General features: G+C 52.6%; 6 protein-coding genes across 6 annotated transcripts; 4 read left to right on the top strand and 2 right to left on the bottom strand.

Annotated features, from left to right (window-relative positions):
• Positions 1–1,005: 1,005 nt before the first annotated feature.
• PV08_00553 (uncharacterized protein) lies at positions 1,006–2,901 on the top strand (the record flags this gene model as incomplete). Its single annotated transcript, XM_016374918.1, has 4 exons — positions 1,006–1,288; positions 1,397–1,528; positions 1,641–1,961; positions 2,054–2,901. 4 exons carry the CDS (start codon positions 1,006–1,008, stop codon positions 2,899–2,901), a joined length of 1,584 nt encoding a protein of 527 aa, XP_016240194.1.
• Positions 2,902–3,131: 230 nt separating this feature from the next.
• On the bottom strand, positions 3,132–4,869 carry PV08_00554 (uncharacterized protein; the record flags this gene model as incomplete). The annotated part of the gene is made up of 2 exons (XM_016374919.1): positions 3,132–4,583; positions 4,636–4,869. The coding sequence occupies 2 exons, from the start codon at positions 4,867–4,869 to the stop codon at positions 3,132–3,134; spliced, it is 1,686 nt and encodes a 561-aa protein (XP_016240195.1).
• Positions 4,870–5,327: 458 nt separating this feature from the next.
• Positions 5,328–6,521, top strand: PV08_00555 (uncharacterized protein; the record flags this gene model as incomplete). Its single annotated transcript, XM_016374920.1, has 1 exon — positions 5,328–6,521. One exon carries the CDS (start codon positions 5,328–5,330, stop codon positions 6,519–6,521), a length of 1,194 nt encoding a protein of 397 aa, XP_016240196.1.
• A 944-nt stretch (positions 6,522–7,465) lies between these two features.
• On the top strand, positions 7,466–8,491 carry PV08_00556 (uncharacterized protein; the record flags this gene model as incomplete). Its single annotated transcript, XM_016374921.1, has 4 exons — positions 7,466–8,038; positions 8,101–8,107; positions 8,209–8,343; positions 8,451–8,491. 4 exons carry the CDS (start codon positions 7,466–7,468, stop codon positions 8,489–8,491), a joined length of 756 nt encoding a protein of 251 aa, XP_016240197.1.
• An 825-nt stretch (positions 8,492–9,316) lies between these two features.
• On the top strand, positions 9,317–10,270 carry PV08_00557 (uncharacterized protein; the record flags this gene model as incomplete). Its single annotated transcript, XM_016374922.1, has 1 exon — positions 9,317–10,270. The coding sequence occupies one exon, from the start codon at positions 9,317–9,319 to the stop codon at positions 10,268–10,270; it is 954 nt and encodes a 317-aa protein (XP_016240198.1).
• A 546-nt stretch (positions 10,271–10,816) lies between these two features.
• On the bottom strand, positions 10,817–12,715 carry PV08_00558 (uncharacterized protein; the record flags this gene model as incomplete). The annotated part of the gene is made up of 1 exon (XM_016374923.1): positions 10,817–12,715. One exon carries the CDS (start codon positions 12,713–12,715, stop codon positions 10,817–10,819), a length of 1,899 nt encoding a protein of 632 aa, XP_016240199.1.
• Positions 12,716–16,779: the final 4,064 nt, after the last annotated feature.

Raw genomic sequence — 16,779 nt, forward strand, 5'->3', positions numbered from 1 at the left:
AGGTAGTGTCTGCTGCCATGCCCTTGTAATCAGTCAGCATGTCTGAGTCTTGGGCTCTCGGAGGCTTTTGATACGACACAGACCCATCGCAGGTTGATGGTGTCGCTTGACAGGCCGAATATGTTGCTCCAGTTCTACGGGTGCCTCACATGCTCTTCTTGTTGCTGTTAGCATCTGTATTACCGGACGGCAAGTTTTGAAGGGCACATTTGGGGAGGACAGCCTTGTCGACCATGTCAGGTTGCTGCTGATCTCACGAAGCCATTTGCTGAGACCATCTAGAAGACCATAGCGCCGAGCTTAATAGGTTGAGATGTGTAAAGAAGTATCTGTAATCAGCATAATCTTAATCGTTGTCATAAATCAGGTCTCGTTGAAGCTTGGCTAGATTCTCGTTTCCGTTGGCCGGCAAATGTCGATCGATGGCGTTCATTCGTTGTTCATTGCTTTGATGGGGCCCCCTCGCTGCTCAAAAAAGTGGCATAGTCCATACTAAGCCCTTGTGCGAGCAAGCTTCTTCTTTTCCACAACGGCCCTGCCGCAATCTGTGTGTGCTCGCTCAACTCCTGAGCCCCTCTGAGTCATCGTGCTCGGCTTCTCTGCCCTCAGAAGCCCGCTAAGTCCGACGTGGGAAGAGAAAGTCTCCGGTGAAATCGGATCGTTGCGAAGTTGTTTAACCCCGAGTTGGGGGGTGGTTGTTCATCCGTCGTTGCGGAGACTTTGTTGAAAATCACTAGGCCCGGATATTAGATGGTCGTCCTGCTATATACACTGGTGCGTGTGTGTATATATATATGTGCATATCTACGTAAACATGTACGGATATCTAAAGCAAACAAGGTATGATACAGTAAGAAAGGAGAGGCTGGTTGATCAGCAATCGACTTTCTTTCATTCATTCCATCTCGCAGCCATCGACAATCCTCAGGCCTACCATTACCACCCACTCAATCCAGACATACACACACAAAAAGAGAGAGAGAGAGAGACCTTAAATTTTCCCCAATGGCTGATAGATCCATCCTTCTTCAAGGCGGACTTGTCCTCACCCACTCCTCCTCCCCAGATGACCATGTGATTCCCCTGCACGACACCGACGTGCTGATCGTCGGGAACGTGATTTCTCAAATTGCCAAGGGCATCAAGGCTCCCTCGAAAGACACCGAGACGATCGACTGTCGTGGCAAGATCGTCTCCCCTGGTTTCATCGACACGCACCACCATCTGTGGCAGACGCAGCTGAAGGGCAGGCATGCCGACGAAGGCCTAGTAGCGTATATGGTGTCTGGTAAGTTGTAGAAACCAACTTCCTTCTCTTTTCGACTCGAGCCAGGGTTTATTGGAATCTTATGGCTGACGCTGGTGAAACGCGATGGCTTTGTGGCGTTGTATATAGGCAACATGGTATCGTACGCGTACACTTCTTCAGACGTATACTGGGGCCAGTTGGCCGGTTGTCTCGAGGCGATCAACTGCGGTACGACTCTCGTTCTCGACCATGCACATGTCGTCTATACTCCTGAGCATGGTATGTGTTTATCCTTCCTTCCCCTCAACCAATCTGAACTTTTCTTCGTCCCCTCCAATATCCGGCTTTGTAGATTGCTTGAGGGGTTGTTGATGTGCTGATGTGCTTGTAGCAAATGCAGCAATAGCAGCTACTGCGGACTCCGGCATCCGGTCCATCTTCGCGTACTCGGTTGCCCTGAGGATGACCGAGTGGAGTGAGACTGGTTGTGTGCCGAGCGGCGAGCTTCTTCCGGAATGGGCACTATCTCAACTTGGGCGCCTAGTTGAGCAGTATAATCGGAACCCGCAGGATCATGATGCGACCGTGGAAATTGGGCTAGGATTCGACCTGTGGTTCTTGCCCAAAGATATGATCCTCGGCTTATTGAAAGAATTGGGGTCCAAGGGCCTCAGAGTCGTCACGACACATGTCAGTAGAAATGCTCTTCAGGGTAAGCCAAGCCTCCTGCATATTAGATGCATGACAGAAGGTTTGATGCAACATCAATTACTGACACTTTGTTTTTGGCTTGGACTATTATAGGTTTCCATTCCGTCATTCAACTGCTTTCGTCCTACGACCTTCTTCAACCACCGTATCCCCCGCCTGGGACATACACGGGGGGCGGTGCGAGGTTACCATTTCTGCTCCTGTCGCACTGCAACGGAGTCGAGGAAGAAGATCTCTCAGTGGTCGCTTCAAAGGGGGCCCCAATCTCTAGCACGCCTGACACAGAGGCGCAAATGGGTATGGGATGGCCCGTTGGACAGCATCGGATATTCAGGAAGGGTGAGGCAAAATCCACGAATGTCTCTCTAGGGGCCGACTGCCACAGCAACAACCCGTCCAGCATTGTCCTACAGGCTCGAGCATTGCTTCAGCTTGCGAGGCTTGAGAAGAATAACCGCATCATAGCTGACGGTCGGTTCCCGCGGGAAAAGGTCCTCGGTTCATCCGAAGCAGCGTACAATCTCATGACCATCCGCGGTGCGAGGTGCTTAGGTCTCGAAAACGAGGTGGGAAGTATAGCGCTGGGGAAAAAGGCGGATATAGTTGTGTTCGACGCGGAGCATAGTGTCGGGATGCTCGCGGCTGCAGATCACGATCCAGTCACCGCGATTGTACGATTCAGCGAAGCTGCGGACATAGACACCGTGATTGTGAATGGTACTGTGAGAAAGAGAGACGGGAAGATCGTGGATGTCGGTGTGAGCATGCCCTTGGATGCGGAGCGGAAGACGATAATGGCATGGTCGGATATCGCTGGTGAAGTTCGTAAATCTCGAAAGGAGATCCAGGCTCGTATTGACGGACTGAATCTGGCGCGTGGAAAGGATGTGATGCTGAGTATGTTTCATGTGGATGAGTCGAAGTTGGTTGATGCCAGCTAGGTTGTGAGAAACATGGGTAAGCAGCTGCCACACACCGATGTGATAGGTTCAGTCAGGCTAGATTTCTTGTCGCCATAGCACCTGGACTCGAGACGCAAGTAGTGCAACGGACTGTTGTCGAAGGACCAGACTAGAGGTAAAGACCTTCATGACGACCTCTCAAGCTGCGGAGTAGCAAGTGTCCGGGTTCCCTCTTTCTAAGCGGTATGAAAGACGCCTGTAAGGACTTGCTATTTCGCGGTAAAGATACTCTGGCATAAACAAGCAACCATGAGAACCGCGTTGAATGCAGCCATGATGTAGAATGGAGCTGCTAATGATACTTTATCAAAGAGTAGGCCGCCTACTTTGGTCAATATCAAGATGGCAAGCCCGCCATACAAAGAGTAAACACCGGCAACTGAGCCTTTGAGAGTCGACAAGGACGGGCTTTTGTTGCTTTGTTGAGCATTCGAGAGAAGCGGCTGTGTTTCGTCGGCTGCAGTTTGACTCTCATTTATATCCACCGTGGAATGCCGTTTGCTCGTGCTCGGAAGTTCGAGAAGTACACCTGTGCTCAATGTTCCCAGGCTACATACGATCGCGCCAATCTGGCTGATACCGATCAAGCTGACAGCCAAAAAGTCGGTGAAGAGTGGTGCCGCCGTCGAATTCCGAGGATGAAAGACACTGGCAAAAAGTGGATAGCCCACGATGCCAGAGATTGAAGCGAAAAGAAGAGGGATCTGTTTCCGAGATACCCTAGCGCACCAGTAACCGAAGAGAGGAGCGCAGATCAGGGCTATCATTTGAGAGACACCCGTTAATTCAGCCGCGACAACGTAAGCGCGTGGACATCTTTTCTTGATATCAGGTAGACCATTGGGATCGTGTTCATTTCCCTCAACCTTGCAGAGTCCCGAATTGTGAAAGGTCGCATTGACCAAAAGCGGTATGAAGAGGGATATACCGACGGAAGATGCGCGAGCGACAAATCCTCCTAGGTATCCGATAGCAATTTCCGAGCGTTCAAAGCCAACTATGATCGCCATTTGGAAATTATCCATCATTTGGCGAAGTTCGCTGGTGCTAGGTAGCTTTGACTTTTGTTGTTGATTATTTCTGTCTTGGACTTGACCGGCTTCGACCTCAGCATGCAGGTTGGTAAGCCCAAAAAAACAGAATACGGCCAACACAAAGGCGACAGCTGCGACGACATAGAAGCTGTATTTCAAGGCATCTTTTTGTCCCACCCCAGCGTATTGAAACTTAGCTGGGAGAGGAAGAAAAAGGCTGAGAGCGATCAGAGCACCAACACCTGCACCCATACCAACAAACCCTGCAATCTTGCTGGTAGACGAGGCTAGTTGAGTGTCTCCTTCTGACCTGTAACGACCGTTCTGACGCTGAGATACACGAGCGAGGAAACGTTCTGGAGTTATGGTTGACTCGGAAGCAATGGACGGGCTCGACACATGAGTCGTGTTGCCGAAGATCTGAATCACCCTGGAGTGTCTTAACTGGCCCTTTGGCTTGGTTGGAGAGCCAGCAACAGCAGGCAAGATAGCAGTTACCATTGTCGACGCCGCGGCACCTCCCAGGCTGAAGAGTAACCTCGCAAGAAGAAGCTGAGGATAGACGTTACGTGCCTGGACAAATAGTACCAAAGCTAGGCAGATAACTAAATAACCGACGACACAGACCTATAGAATGTTAGTGATATGGTATCGTTGGTGGTCGGAGCAGACTCCTCACGATACGCAAACCCATGCGATCGGACAGGACACCCCATAATGGGCAGGCAACTAGGGCAACCAATTCATCTGCGAAACCCAGGGTGCCGACAGCGTCGCCGACGCCATGGTCTTTGCCAATTAGGTCAGTGACAACAAATGAGACTTCAGAGTTCATGAAGACTAAGAAGGCGATGGAGAATGGACAGACGCCGAGCAGGTACGTAGCTACCTGCAGCTTCGTGGCCCCGAACATGATGTCGATTGCCGCGGACTCGTCTGACTCGATGCAAGGTAGGGTGGCGGACTAATCAGCGCAACTAAAGGCCGGACCAAAAAGCATCCTTCAATCATTCATGGTAAATATATGTCAAGGAGGTTCCATGACGCTGTTGCTTTACTTATTCTTTCTGTTGTCATCGACTTCCTGACGTTGTTTCAGTCGGCTTACGTCTAACCGTATTAGGGCTAGCGCTTCCCATGTGTTTGGGCGAGGTCTCGGCAAATTTGCATGATTTTCCACCATCATATCCCATACTTGTCAAACACAGCAAACATTTGGGTCCTGGTGGCACCTCATAAGTCGTCGTCGTCGTTGAGCCGAGCAGTCGTCTCCCACCTCGCTGAGAGCAAGACAAGCACCTTGTATCTTGTACTGCTTCTGGGTTAGGTCCATGGCCTCGCGGCCTGGACTGCTAGTCCACGGCTAACACCATGGGGGACTCGACGTACCACAACGACATTCACCTTGCTGGACTCGTTCAAGCTGCAACTGCTGCTGCAAATGAACATGCGAAAAGAGTTGAGCATGGAAAGTATGACGAGACCTTCACTCATGACGAGTCCCTGGCGCCTCCAGAAGGCCTGGGTGATGCTCCTGATCCTGCGGCCGAGTCCCAAACCCTCAAGCGCCGATATTCCGCATCAGTCCTTTTTCGCGAGCCACCCTCGAAGAGCAGGAGTTACAGTCGGCCTTCGTCGGGCAAAGTCTTTGAGTCCTTGGACCTTGCACCAGAGAACTTCTTACGTTTGCAGGTTGCTGCCAAGGCTTTTATGCTCGACGAGGCATATCCTGAACGCAGGGCTGTAGTTGGACACAAAAAGTCTCCGAACATTGGTGGAGTAGAGGCATCGAGGCTGAAGTTATGGAACTGCGTGGAGGAATTCTTGTCTGTCCACGGATATGGAGAGAAATACTTTGGACAAAGTGACGGTGGTCGGCCACGAACGTTGGTATGGCCTGAGCATAGTGAGGCCATCATCAAACATATGATGCCTCTGATGCGGAAAATGGTCACCAATGAGCGCCAGCGCCTCTACGCTGCTACAACAAGGAAGCAAGCAACCCCCAAGGACCATCACCAAAGACGGCCACACAAATCTCTTGGCGAGACCAACTCCTCTCTAATTGATGCGCCTATGTCGGATATTTCTGGCCTGGAGCTTGCTGAAACAGCGCCTCTCGCTCCGGCAAACGACTCAGTTCCCGCGAGCGAGGCTGGCCTTCTCTCTCAGGAGATGACCGAGCCATCTTCTACCGTGTCAAATGGTAGTATATTTCAAGCACCGAGCACATCCCCGCCGAGACCCGCGTTTAAGGAACCGATTGTTCTCTATGTCAACGTGGTCTCAAACACCGGTGGTGCTCGAAGACGGGTAATGCCGCGTTTTGAGTTGAGGCCAGAAGCAGCTCCGAGTTTGGCAGCTCTGATGGACCAGGTGAATCAGCGATACAGGGCTGCTACTGGTAACAAGATTAATAGCAAGGACGGCCGTCCGATCATTCAAGTATGGCTAACTGATGGTCTTGTAACTGTTCTCGACGACGGTGACTGGATGGTTGCTTTGCTGAGTGCTGGCGTGGTCGACTGGATGGATAATGAGATCAGAGTTCTGGTTGAAGTATGAAGGTCCTATGGCCGCTCACTCCAGAACGTCGAAACTCGTCTTCACGATCCAATCCGACGATGCATGAGGTACTTTGACCAGTTTCATAGAATGGGAGATGGCGGATAACAGATCGTCATCTACCTTTCGTGCTTTAACGCACAAGACTTTGACACTTTAGTCTGCATTCTGTGTACGAACTATAGGGTTATGACACGGTATGGACCATAATGAACCATGTTCAATTGCTTTCCAATTACATCGCAGCCGTCGCAAGATCTTTCCAGTGGCCAACAGAGCACCATTTCCCAGGAAGTCTATATCCGGCTCGGCCTCACACATAACCGCGTACTGAGAGCCTCAGGCATGATTAGCCTCCATATCCGGTGTCGATCTTCACTAAAGATGAGCGAGGGAGGACAGAGCGTCACCAGGCTGTGGCGGATTCGAAGATCTTCGAGCTCGGACTTGCCATATATGTGACATGAGAAAGACAATCGGAGATAGGAGTTTCCTGTTGCCTTCCTACAGATGCTCGCTCTGCCTTGGAATTCAGAAGATTCGGACTCTGGACTTCCAGCAAGCCCCGACAATACTACATACAGTATATAGTGTGGAGCAACGGGACCCGCTGTCGACGTCAATTGCCCAGCGTCGGTGCGCACACTAGCGAACCACTTGCATTATACGCATTCGGTTAGACTCTGCAAGGACAGAGTTGCATCGTTGATGCCCTTCGGGCCTCATTGGACGTCGAGCAAGCTGCTTCACAAGCTGCTCTCGATACGATGAGCAAAGCAGATCTCTCGGATGGCGGCGACTCAGACCTCGAGACTGAAAATGTATAAGAATGGCTGTGCATCAGCACCCAGAGCACTCACATGTCCTGGAACACCACCCAAACTGTCTTCCTTTGACACCCTATTTACTCGTCGTGCGGCTTGTGAAATCCATTCCCCTCAACAATGTCTCTTTCTGGCAAAGTCACCCTCATCACCGGCGGTGGGAAGAACCTGGGCGCTGCGATTGCAAGCCTCTTCGCCGCCGATGGAGCTCACCTTGCCTTGCACTACAACTCCGCTTCGTCCAAGGATGCAAGTGAGTCGTTTGCAGCCCAGATATCGTCAAAGTACACCAACATCAAGGTGAAGACATATCAGGGAGATCTCACGAAAGTTTCAAATGTCACGACATTGTTTGACGCTGTTCAGAAAGACTTTGGCGGTAAGATCGACATAGTCATCAACACCGTCGGCAAGGTGCTGAAGAAACCCCTGGCGGAGATCTCAGAGAAGGAATATGATGAAATGTTCGCCGTCAACTCCAAGTCGGCCTTCTTCATCACCCAGGAAGCCGCCAAACGTGTCACCCAAGGTGGCAAGATCATCAACACCGTCACCAGTCTGTTGGCCGCCTACACGCCTCTGTACTCGAGCTACCAGGGATCAAAAGCTCCCGTGGAATTCTTCACCAAAGGTCTGAGCAAGGAATTGATGCCAAAGAGCATCAGCGTCAACGCTGTGGCCCCTGGACCCATGGTGAGTGTTTTTGCTCTCTTGTGGTACGACTGATCCGAAGTCTGAACTAACCATGAATATAGGATACTCGTAAGTCAATCCCAACCAAAGTCCGTCTACGCAGGCAACTTAATTCCCGCCCCCCATTTCTCCCTTCCGTCGCAGTCCACCTGTCTGACCATCCTATCTAGCTTTCTTCTACGGCCAGGAAACGCCCGAAGCAGTCGCATTCCACAAGTCCAATGCAATCGATGGACGATTGACTTTTGTGAGCGACATTGCGCCGATTTACAAATTCCTCTGCACCGAGGGTGCTTGGATCAATGGTATGTGTTGGCCCTCATCTTAATCGCGCCGAACTTGTTCGTTTGTTGTGCACAAATCTCTCGCGACTGGAGAAATTCGTTGCTAACCCGGGTTACATCGACGACAGGCCAAACGCTCTTTGCCAATGGAGGTTATACGAGCCGCTAGGCGTCCAACGTCTGCGTACGCTGTATTGTTCATCACTCGTGCCGTAGCATGTCCCTAGGCTTCGCATCCTTTGGCATCAAGGAAAGCACTAGTGCTTGCGTCAATTCGAGTGCATTGCAACAACCCCAGCGGACATTTCTCTGAAACGCTTCCCTCACTGTGTGCCTACGAGAGGGCTTGGTAGATCTCATCTGGGTTAGGGCCGCAGTTAGGTGGATTTTGTACCATACAGTCGGTGACTTGTCAAAGCAAATGCGGATTGTTGGTATTGAGAATCTTGCTAGATAACCATCCTCGAAAAAGCTCAAGTTATCGAAATGCGACGGTGTCTCGATTGTGCTCATGTCTCGATCATCGAATCCGCCAGTCCTAGTTCTAGACCTTTGATGCGCACTGGTGGCCGAAGCTTTTCGAGTGCCAGGGGTTGCCCTTGGCATCGCTCAAGAATTGTGATTTTGTTCTTGTACCTTTTGGATAGAAGAGGAATACGTCCGAGCAATGACCTTGTCGGCTTAAGATCTGCCCCTCTCCCAACGCATCCTCTTCCCCAGAGAGCAGAAGACGATTCGAGTCGTCCCTATGATGCCGTCCGGGTGAATCAGTCCCATCCCGAGGCTACTAACGGCGAGGCTAAGAAAGCTTGACTGGACTTTACGTAAAGGAGGGATGGAACAATCGCGAATCTGGGAGCACAACTCATTTCACCCTCCGCGCCTACGTTAAGGCAGGCGAAGCGACCAAGAGCAGCTGGCTAGACCTAGCCAGCACCATTACACTAATTAGGCTCGCCTGATTTATGAGGCAATCGATGTTGGCCATTTCAGCATGACTCGGTCGGTCTTGGAGTTTATCAACATCCCGCTGGTCAACGGATTTCCGCCCTCGGACCTCAGACGGAAGGTCAGGTCGCACGCGGCAAAAGCCACCAGGGGAGTGGATGGAGATGGAACTCCGGATAAGAACGAGAAGGTCAAGGGTGTGTTGGCTTCGCACCAGACGCCCCAGTTCAAGAAGCGAAAACGGCACCGTCGCACTCTCAACTGGACGTTTCAGATGACCGCGAAGATCGACGAGCCACAATCGGAGCTGGAGCTGGAGCATGAAAACGCTGATTCAGGATTTCGTGTTCGAAATGGCGCCCCCGGATGTCCAAGCCCGAGCTCCATATCGGGGACCGCGCTGATCCCGGCATCGAAATCCCGGGTGTACTTTGAACCGTTTGTCCCCGTGGTTCTCCAGCACTACCTTCAGCATCTTGCTGTCGCCATCCCCGAGGTCGACGGCGAGGGCAACACGGCACTGCTGAAGTCGCGGTGGTTCCCCATGGTGATCCACTCCCCGCTGCTGTTCCAGGTGATCGTGCTGTTCTCGGCGTCTCACTACGCGGCGCAGCGCGAGGATATGGCGTTCGCACCGACCATCTTGCTCCTCAAGCAGCGCGCCCTCGCCGGCATCAGCGCCCACGTCACCGCGTTGCAGCGTGAGTGCACGGTGAGGGACGAGCTGATCGCCGCTACGGCAAAGATGGCAAGCTACGAGGCTATCTGGGGCGACGAACGTGCCTACCATTGTCACATGAACGGTGTGGAGGAGATGTTGAGGGTGCGAGGCGGTTTGGCCAGCTTGGGACTGGATGGCTTCCTCGCACGCCTGCTGCTCTTCATCGACACGAACTCGGCGTTTCTATTGAACACCTTTCTGCATCTCCGCAATTCTTCGTTTCCGAGAGGCGAGCCCTTCATATTGCCGAATTTAAGTCGGTTTATCGGAGAGATTTAGATTGAGAGAGCCATCTTCCCTAGCCAGGCATCGCGGAGGGGGAATGATATCCAAGTCCGCTTTCAACAAATGCGTGCTGGATGCGCACTTACAACCGGCATCGCAGGTCGAGCTTTTGGTGTCACCGAGCAAGGCGGCATCGGGCATGTTCCGGCCAAAACACTGCACAGTGACTCGATTTTCATTCTCGCGGACGCCGCAACGCTATTCGTGATTGGTTCGCTAAATCATTACCTCAGGCGTTGTCGTAATGTGAGATTGGCTGCTTTAAAACATGTATCAAAGATTCGGGGAACTGATTGTTCCCATTTTCCTTGAATCTGACAAGGGCGTGCACGTTTCTCGTTGATTTCACTTGCCACCCGTGATAGGATTGTTTATCGAATGGACATTACGTCGATGTACGTTTCTGAGCCTCTAGTGGTTGCTTTTGCCTGAATCGACTCTATTCCTGGGTACAGACATACACGTCGTTTATGTACAGTAGATGATCGTGCTACCTTTGGCACTTGTTTGGACTATACCGGACCATCCTGTATGATCTAATTAGCGGCCATCCTGGTAACGCAGCCCATGGCCAAAGTGGAAAAGGGGGTTGCGGGTGCTGTAAGGTGCGTCTGGTGCGCTTTCGACGACAGCAGCCATGGAGCTAGGCAGATCAAACGGCAAAAGTCCTTCCGGACCCCAGCCATCCAGGCCAAAGACAACATCCAAGAAAGCGGCGACATTGCTGCCGTAACTGACCAGTAACGCGGATACCTGAGCTGCGATGTCCGTGAGCACGGCTGGGCGGTCAAGGTGCACATCGACTATGCAGAAGGGCACCTTGGCGCATATTTCGCGCTGGCGGGACTTTTCTTCTGGGCTGAACTCCAGTGATCCTGCGTGAAATCTGGCTTCGAAACCGCCTGCGCGAGGCTCATAAGGCGCCCGCAGGCGGATCAAGGCGATATCAGCCTCGTCAGGGTTCGAGACTACCTGTGCAGCCGCCGCCAAACGACCGCATTTGGCCTTGAATACCTCGGCGTCGATGTTTTCTAGGTAGACTTTCTTGCCATGAAGGTCGGCCATCTTCAGCGGAAGGGGGACATTTTCCTCGTCCGTGCGACGGTTGTTGACAAGAAGCGTGAAGCTGCGGCGCTGGGAGGCGTCGGCCTCACGCACAAAATCTGGATGGCCCACCATGTTCGCAGCGGCGTCAACGTCTACAAACGGGTGGTCGAACAAGCCCAATTCAAACTTCTCAGTCAGCAGCTTACTCACCGAACGATCGATACGAGACTCATCCACGAGGCCCTTCAGGACCGCCTCCACCACCAGCTCGGGCCGCGACTCGCCACCGAACTGATCACAACCTGCGTGGAGGACCTTGACCACTCTCTCTAGCTCGCTGAGGTTCTCGCAGCCCCAAGCACGCGCAGGCATGTCCTGGCCCAGGATCACCGCGTCCGTGATCAGACCCCAGTCCGTCAGGACGATCCCGTCAAATCCCAGCTCCTCACGCAGGAGTTTGGTGATGATGCCTTTGTGGAAGCCAAAGCCTACTTCTTCGGCATAGTCGCCCTCCAAGCCCAGCGGCTTGCTGTAGTACGGCATGATCTGGCGAGTGCCTGCCTCGATGGCCTTGCGAAACGGACGAAGGTGGTACTCGAATTTCCCTTCCGGATAGACTTGCTCCTTGCCGTAGACAAAGTGCGCGTCCTCGCCGTCCTTTTGCGGCCCAGCACCGGGGAAATGTTTGGTCACGCAGCTGACGCTGTTCCTGCCGATCGTGCCGTCGGCGCTCCCCTGGAAACCGCGGAGTAATGCCTGGACCAGCCTACCGGAGAGGTCGGCGTCCTCGCCAAAGCCACCGTTGATGCGTGCCCAGCGATATTCGGTGGCCAGGTCGATTTGAGGCGAAAGGGCACAGCGGATACCTAGTGCAACGTACTCGCGTCGAGCAATATCCCCGAACTTTTCCACGAGAGCCTCGTCGCGCAGAGCGGCCAGCCCGAGCATCTCGGTCCACTGGGACAATGCGCCGGCGTTGAAACTAGTCCCGATGTTCTCGTTGAAATGGTTTCGTGGGTCTGTGGACAAGGTGATCGGGATTCCTAGCCTTGTTTGTGAAAGCGCAAAGGACTGTAGGCTGTTGAACCATTTTGCTGTCTCTCGGGCGTTAGTCACCGGTCCGAGGAGGTTGAAATGGCTCATTTTCAGTTCCTTGATCTTGCTTTCGGCAGTTGGCAGGTCCCTCGAAGTCCCTTGGGCATTTGCATCGTTGAACATCAAGACCATATCGTGGAACATCTGTCCGGCCTTCTCCTCTAGTGTCATGCGTGACAGGAGGTCGGAAACACGCTCGGGGACAGGGACATTGGGGTCTTTGTATTTTGGAACCTCATTCCCCGCTGTCGAGACTGTGGTGCTGACTACACTGCCAGAAATAGTCTTGCGCGCCATTTCACTTGTTGTGAGCTGTCTTGCGCCCGTATAGATGCTTTAGCATTCGCCGCTTTGCATGTGCAGTATGGTACACTCCTGTTGAAAGAATGTCGGGCCTGACATTGAGGAGTGCGTCGCTAGGTGGGGGAACGCAGGGGTAAGAAGAAGAGAGATCAAAGTGTGGGAAGAAACGGAATAATGAACTCGACAACATGGGGAGAGGAACTTTGTAACTGGTTGTTCTGGTGCTGCTGCGCGTTTTACTGTCTGCCGATGGCCACCAAGTGCTCCAACTAACTAACTAGTGCTTCGACCTTTCATCAAACCTTCTTTCTCTTGCACCCTCCTACTGTAGACTCTTCATCTTCACAGAGTGGCCCCCAATAACAGGACAGCTTGTAACTGATCCTGCTAACAATGGGGATCTCACAAGGTTCCCTCTGTGGCTGGATCACGAGACACGAGACCTAACACTCGCTGCGCGAGAATCCGCTGGTGGCCAGGGCACTGCGATCGTTGAGCTGCTAGTGAATTCTCCAAAAGCTGCAGAGCACGGCTCGTGGATTCCGATACAGCCATCAGTGCATCCCACAGCGCACGACTGATGCTATTCATTGTGGGCTGCCACCCAGATACACCTGGCGCGAGCCAGATAGATGTGCTGCAAATGGTATGCGTCTGTCAGCCTGCTCTGGGGAGGACTTTTGCAAGGACTCCAATCGCAGATCCTATGGTCAGCATTCCTTGAGTGCGCCGTACGGACAGATTACCACTAACACATTCCTCATATATCGAGGACTTGGATGCGCTCATCACCGGAGGGCCCCTTGCGTGGTCGCGAACTGGAGACCACCCGCAACGACAGGTACAAATACCTTCTCACGAAAATGAAGCAACTCAAATGAGGATTCGCGAGCTGCTTGCAATTCACAGCTTGATCCAGCAAGCCGATTTTGACAACGACGGTGGCGATGATGGTGTGAGAGTCAAACACCTCCTAGCCACATCTCGAGTTCCAGTCCGGTTCAACACCGCCCTCGCAAACGACCCTCAGAGCACAGCAGCTTCACGGCTCATGAATCACATTTTGCGGAGGAATGCCCATAGAACGAGAACGCCGAGGATAATGAGGATGAGGACGAGGATCCGGACGAAAACAACAGATTCGCAATCACGACTCTCGCATCGACAGGCGGGATTACAAACCCAGAACACAGTGGATGCCACAATTCAGCGTTGTAGCTATGGCCCATGATGAGCCACAGAACAATATGCAACTTGTCTTCTACCCTTGGCTGGGTTTCTCAGACTCCCTGAATTGGTACAGGCTTACCCCGTTCGACCCTCCTCATTCTCTGCCCTTCTCTCCATACGAAACAACTGACGAGATGACCCCCGAATTGTAAGGATTGAGAAGCATTGAAAACAAGCTGGTGGCCAGGTGGCAGAGCCAGGTCTCGTGCACCACATGTGCTGCGCTGAGTATACTCGGCCAGAGGGCAAGGCTCAAACTTGCACTCTGCGAGCCACGTTACCAGTCGATGTGGAAGGCCTAGTCACCTCCCATTGTTGACCATAGGTAAGGCTGTACATGCCCGGACTCAGGGCTAACCCCGTGACAGCACCTCTGCCCACAAAATCCATGGGTAGCTCATCTACAGCTGTTCCGTCGAAGACGTTCCCGAACAACAAGGATTTTGGATTTGTCAAGTCAGTTGCTAGTCTCCGACTCTAGGTTGACCGCCACAGATCATCTACGATCTACTACAATACAATCGGGACTGGAGTTCGTGCTTCTCCCAAGCTGACGACACTTGAGTGGTCCACCATGTGATACCCTTACAAGAACACGCTCCGATCATGATACGATCAGAAACCCGGATTCGCCAGCACAGTTTGCGAGCGTGACCTGACGGGATTTCCGGTTGTTCTTATCGTCTCTTGACAAAAATTTGCCAGCGCATGAAATACTCAGAGGAATGCGGTGTGAATGTCGGCGTCAAAAAAGACAAGAACGGAGTACGGAATACTTTAACCACCGCTGCCCGGCGCGCACCGCCCATTGTTTGTCGCTTGACAATCTGGCACGACTGCCTTGCAACTCATCTCAACGCTGCGTGTCCTGCATGTTGGCATGATGTATGGAGACCTGTCCACGCTCGACTGACCAACCGACCGGTCTGCTTGCCGAAATCAATGTAGTCAGCCCAGTGGCTTGCGCCAACCCTTCGAGGTAGCCTCCAACATCATGCGAGCACTCGTGTACAGGGTACGCGTGCAGGGTCTTTCCGTGACAGGATTGTAAATCCTTGATCCAGCCATGGGAAGTGCATCCCATTGTGGCTTGCGGAACGTTGGCCTGCATTTGCCTCCCCCCAAAAGTCCGAGTAATGCGAACTGGAGAGCAGAGCAAAATCTTCCGAACGGCGTCCGAGAAATCCAGACCCGAGTTTAAAACCACCTTAGATTACAATAAAAGCTAACTTATTCGAATCGTGGAGGGGTATATGTTATTCTCTTAGTACTCAGGAGTCAGGACCCTTGTTTACTTTTCCCCAGAAGGGGTCTTTCTTCGCTTCCCAACCAGTGCAGTCGTCTGGCGACTGAGTTTTCGCTTCCGCCCAGACCAAAACAAAACGTGCGACGATCGTCGATTGAACCAAGACTCGGGGGTTTCAACATTGCGTGATTTTTGTTCCGTTGTCAGGTAGCACGAGGGCTTTAGGGAGAGAATACGGTATGGCGCCGCGCGAGGAGGATTCCGTCTTCTGCAGATCGCGCCAGCAACTAGACCCCAAAAATTGGAAAGGGTCGTGTAAAACAATACAATTCACTTGGTAAGGAAAGGAGAGTGGTTGATCTTATTCTTCGGCTGAGAGGCTGCATGGGCGTAAGCGATGAGCGTCTGAAAACGGCAACGATGGTCTTACGGGTACGGAGTTAGACTGCGTGAGAAAAGGGATGGTTTAGGAGTTTTGGACAAGACGGAGGTACAGTAGGATGTGTTTGGGCTGATAAGGCCCCTTGGGACCATCCGTAAGCGAACGAGACGTGTCGAGATAGGCGGGAAGACGCCAGTTAAGCCAGCCACCGAAGTGCCCAAGGCTAAGATTGAAGCTATCTGGCCTGGGTAATGATCGTACGGATGGATACAATGTCTGTAGGAGCATACGGAGTACAGGCTACGGATATGATCAAACACAAATTTGTGAAGCTCACATACCAATTCAAGATATCATTAGTCTTGGCGTCTCTGCGGAAACGAGGAAGATCTGTCCATCACTCACCCCCGCCGCCGGCATCAGCCTCCATCGTCCTTCTCATCAGCAATCATCTCATCGTCTCGTGCGCTGTACAGGGTATTTCCTGGCTCTTCGCCTCGCAACCTGGGCAAACCCACTCGATCAATCCGACCAAGTCCTGTGGATGGGAGCGGTGACGACCAGGGCCATGGACGAGTCGACGGCCGCTGGTTTACCTCTTTGAGCCGACTCGCAGCACACCCTGGTCACTCTGGACAGCCTTTATTGACAAGTTGCTGCGGTTCTCCAGGCTCCCTGATGTTCCCCCTGCCATCGGACTTTTTGGCGTGCCTCTTAGCGGCGGATCTGCGCATAGTCGCGCGGACTTTGAATGACAGGGGGACGATCTGGCGCGCGCTGACCCATCACGACTCCCAAGGAGACTTAAAAAACCACGCCATCTACATCGTACACACTCGGTGCTCGGACGGAAATCCCTGCCCTTGCTTGAATTGGCTGAGAGGACACGAAGCTCGCCGTCGTCTTCACGTCAGACCTCCTCGTCACGTCTGATTGACAGCCACCGACTTCCTACTGGGTGCCACCGGACCTCGAGAGCTCGAAAACAGGCAAGATCCACCTTCATCGTCGCCGTTCTGGTCTTGCAGCGAGCACCATTTTTCGTGCCTATGGTACAGTAGATACTCATCTTGCCTGCTGCACTGCTGCCCTGATGCCATGGGGGCCATGCCTCTCCACGTCTTGGATTGACCCGGCCTTTTCCAAACTGTCGTCTTCAGCCGTTGCCGCTGGCCCAGATGCGACATGCCACCGTGTAAA

Source organism: Exophiala spinifera (assembly GCF_000836115.1).
Source record: "Exophiala spinifera strain CBS 89968 unplaced genomic scaffold supercont1.1, whole genome shotgun sequence".
NCBI lineage: Eukaryota > Fungi > Ascomycota > Eurotiomycetes > Chaetothyriales > Herpotrichiellaceae > Exophiala > Exophiala spinifera.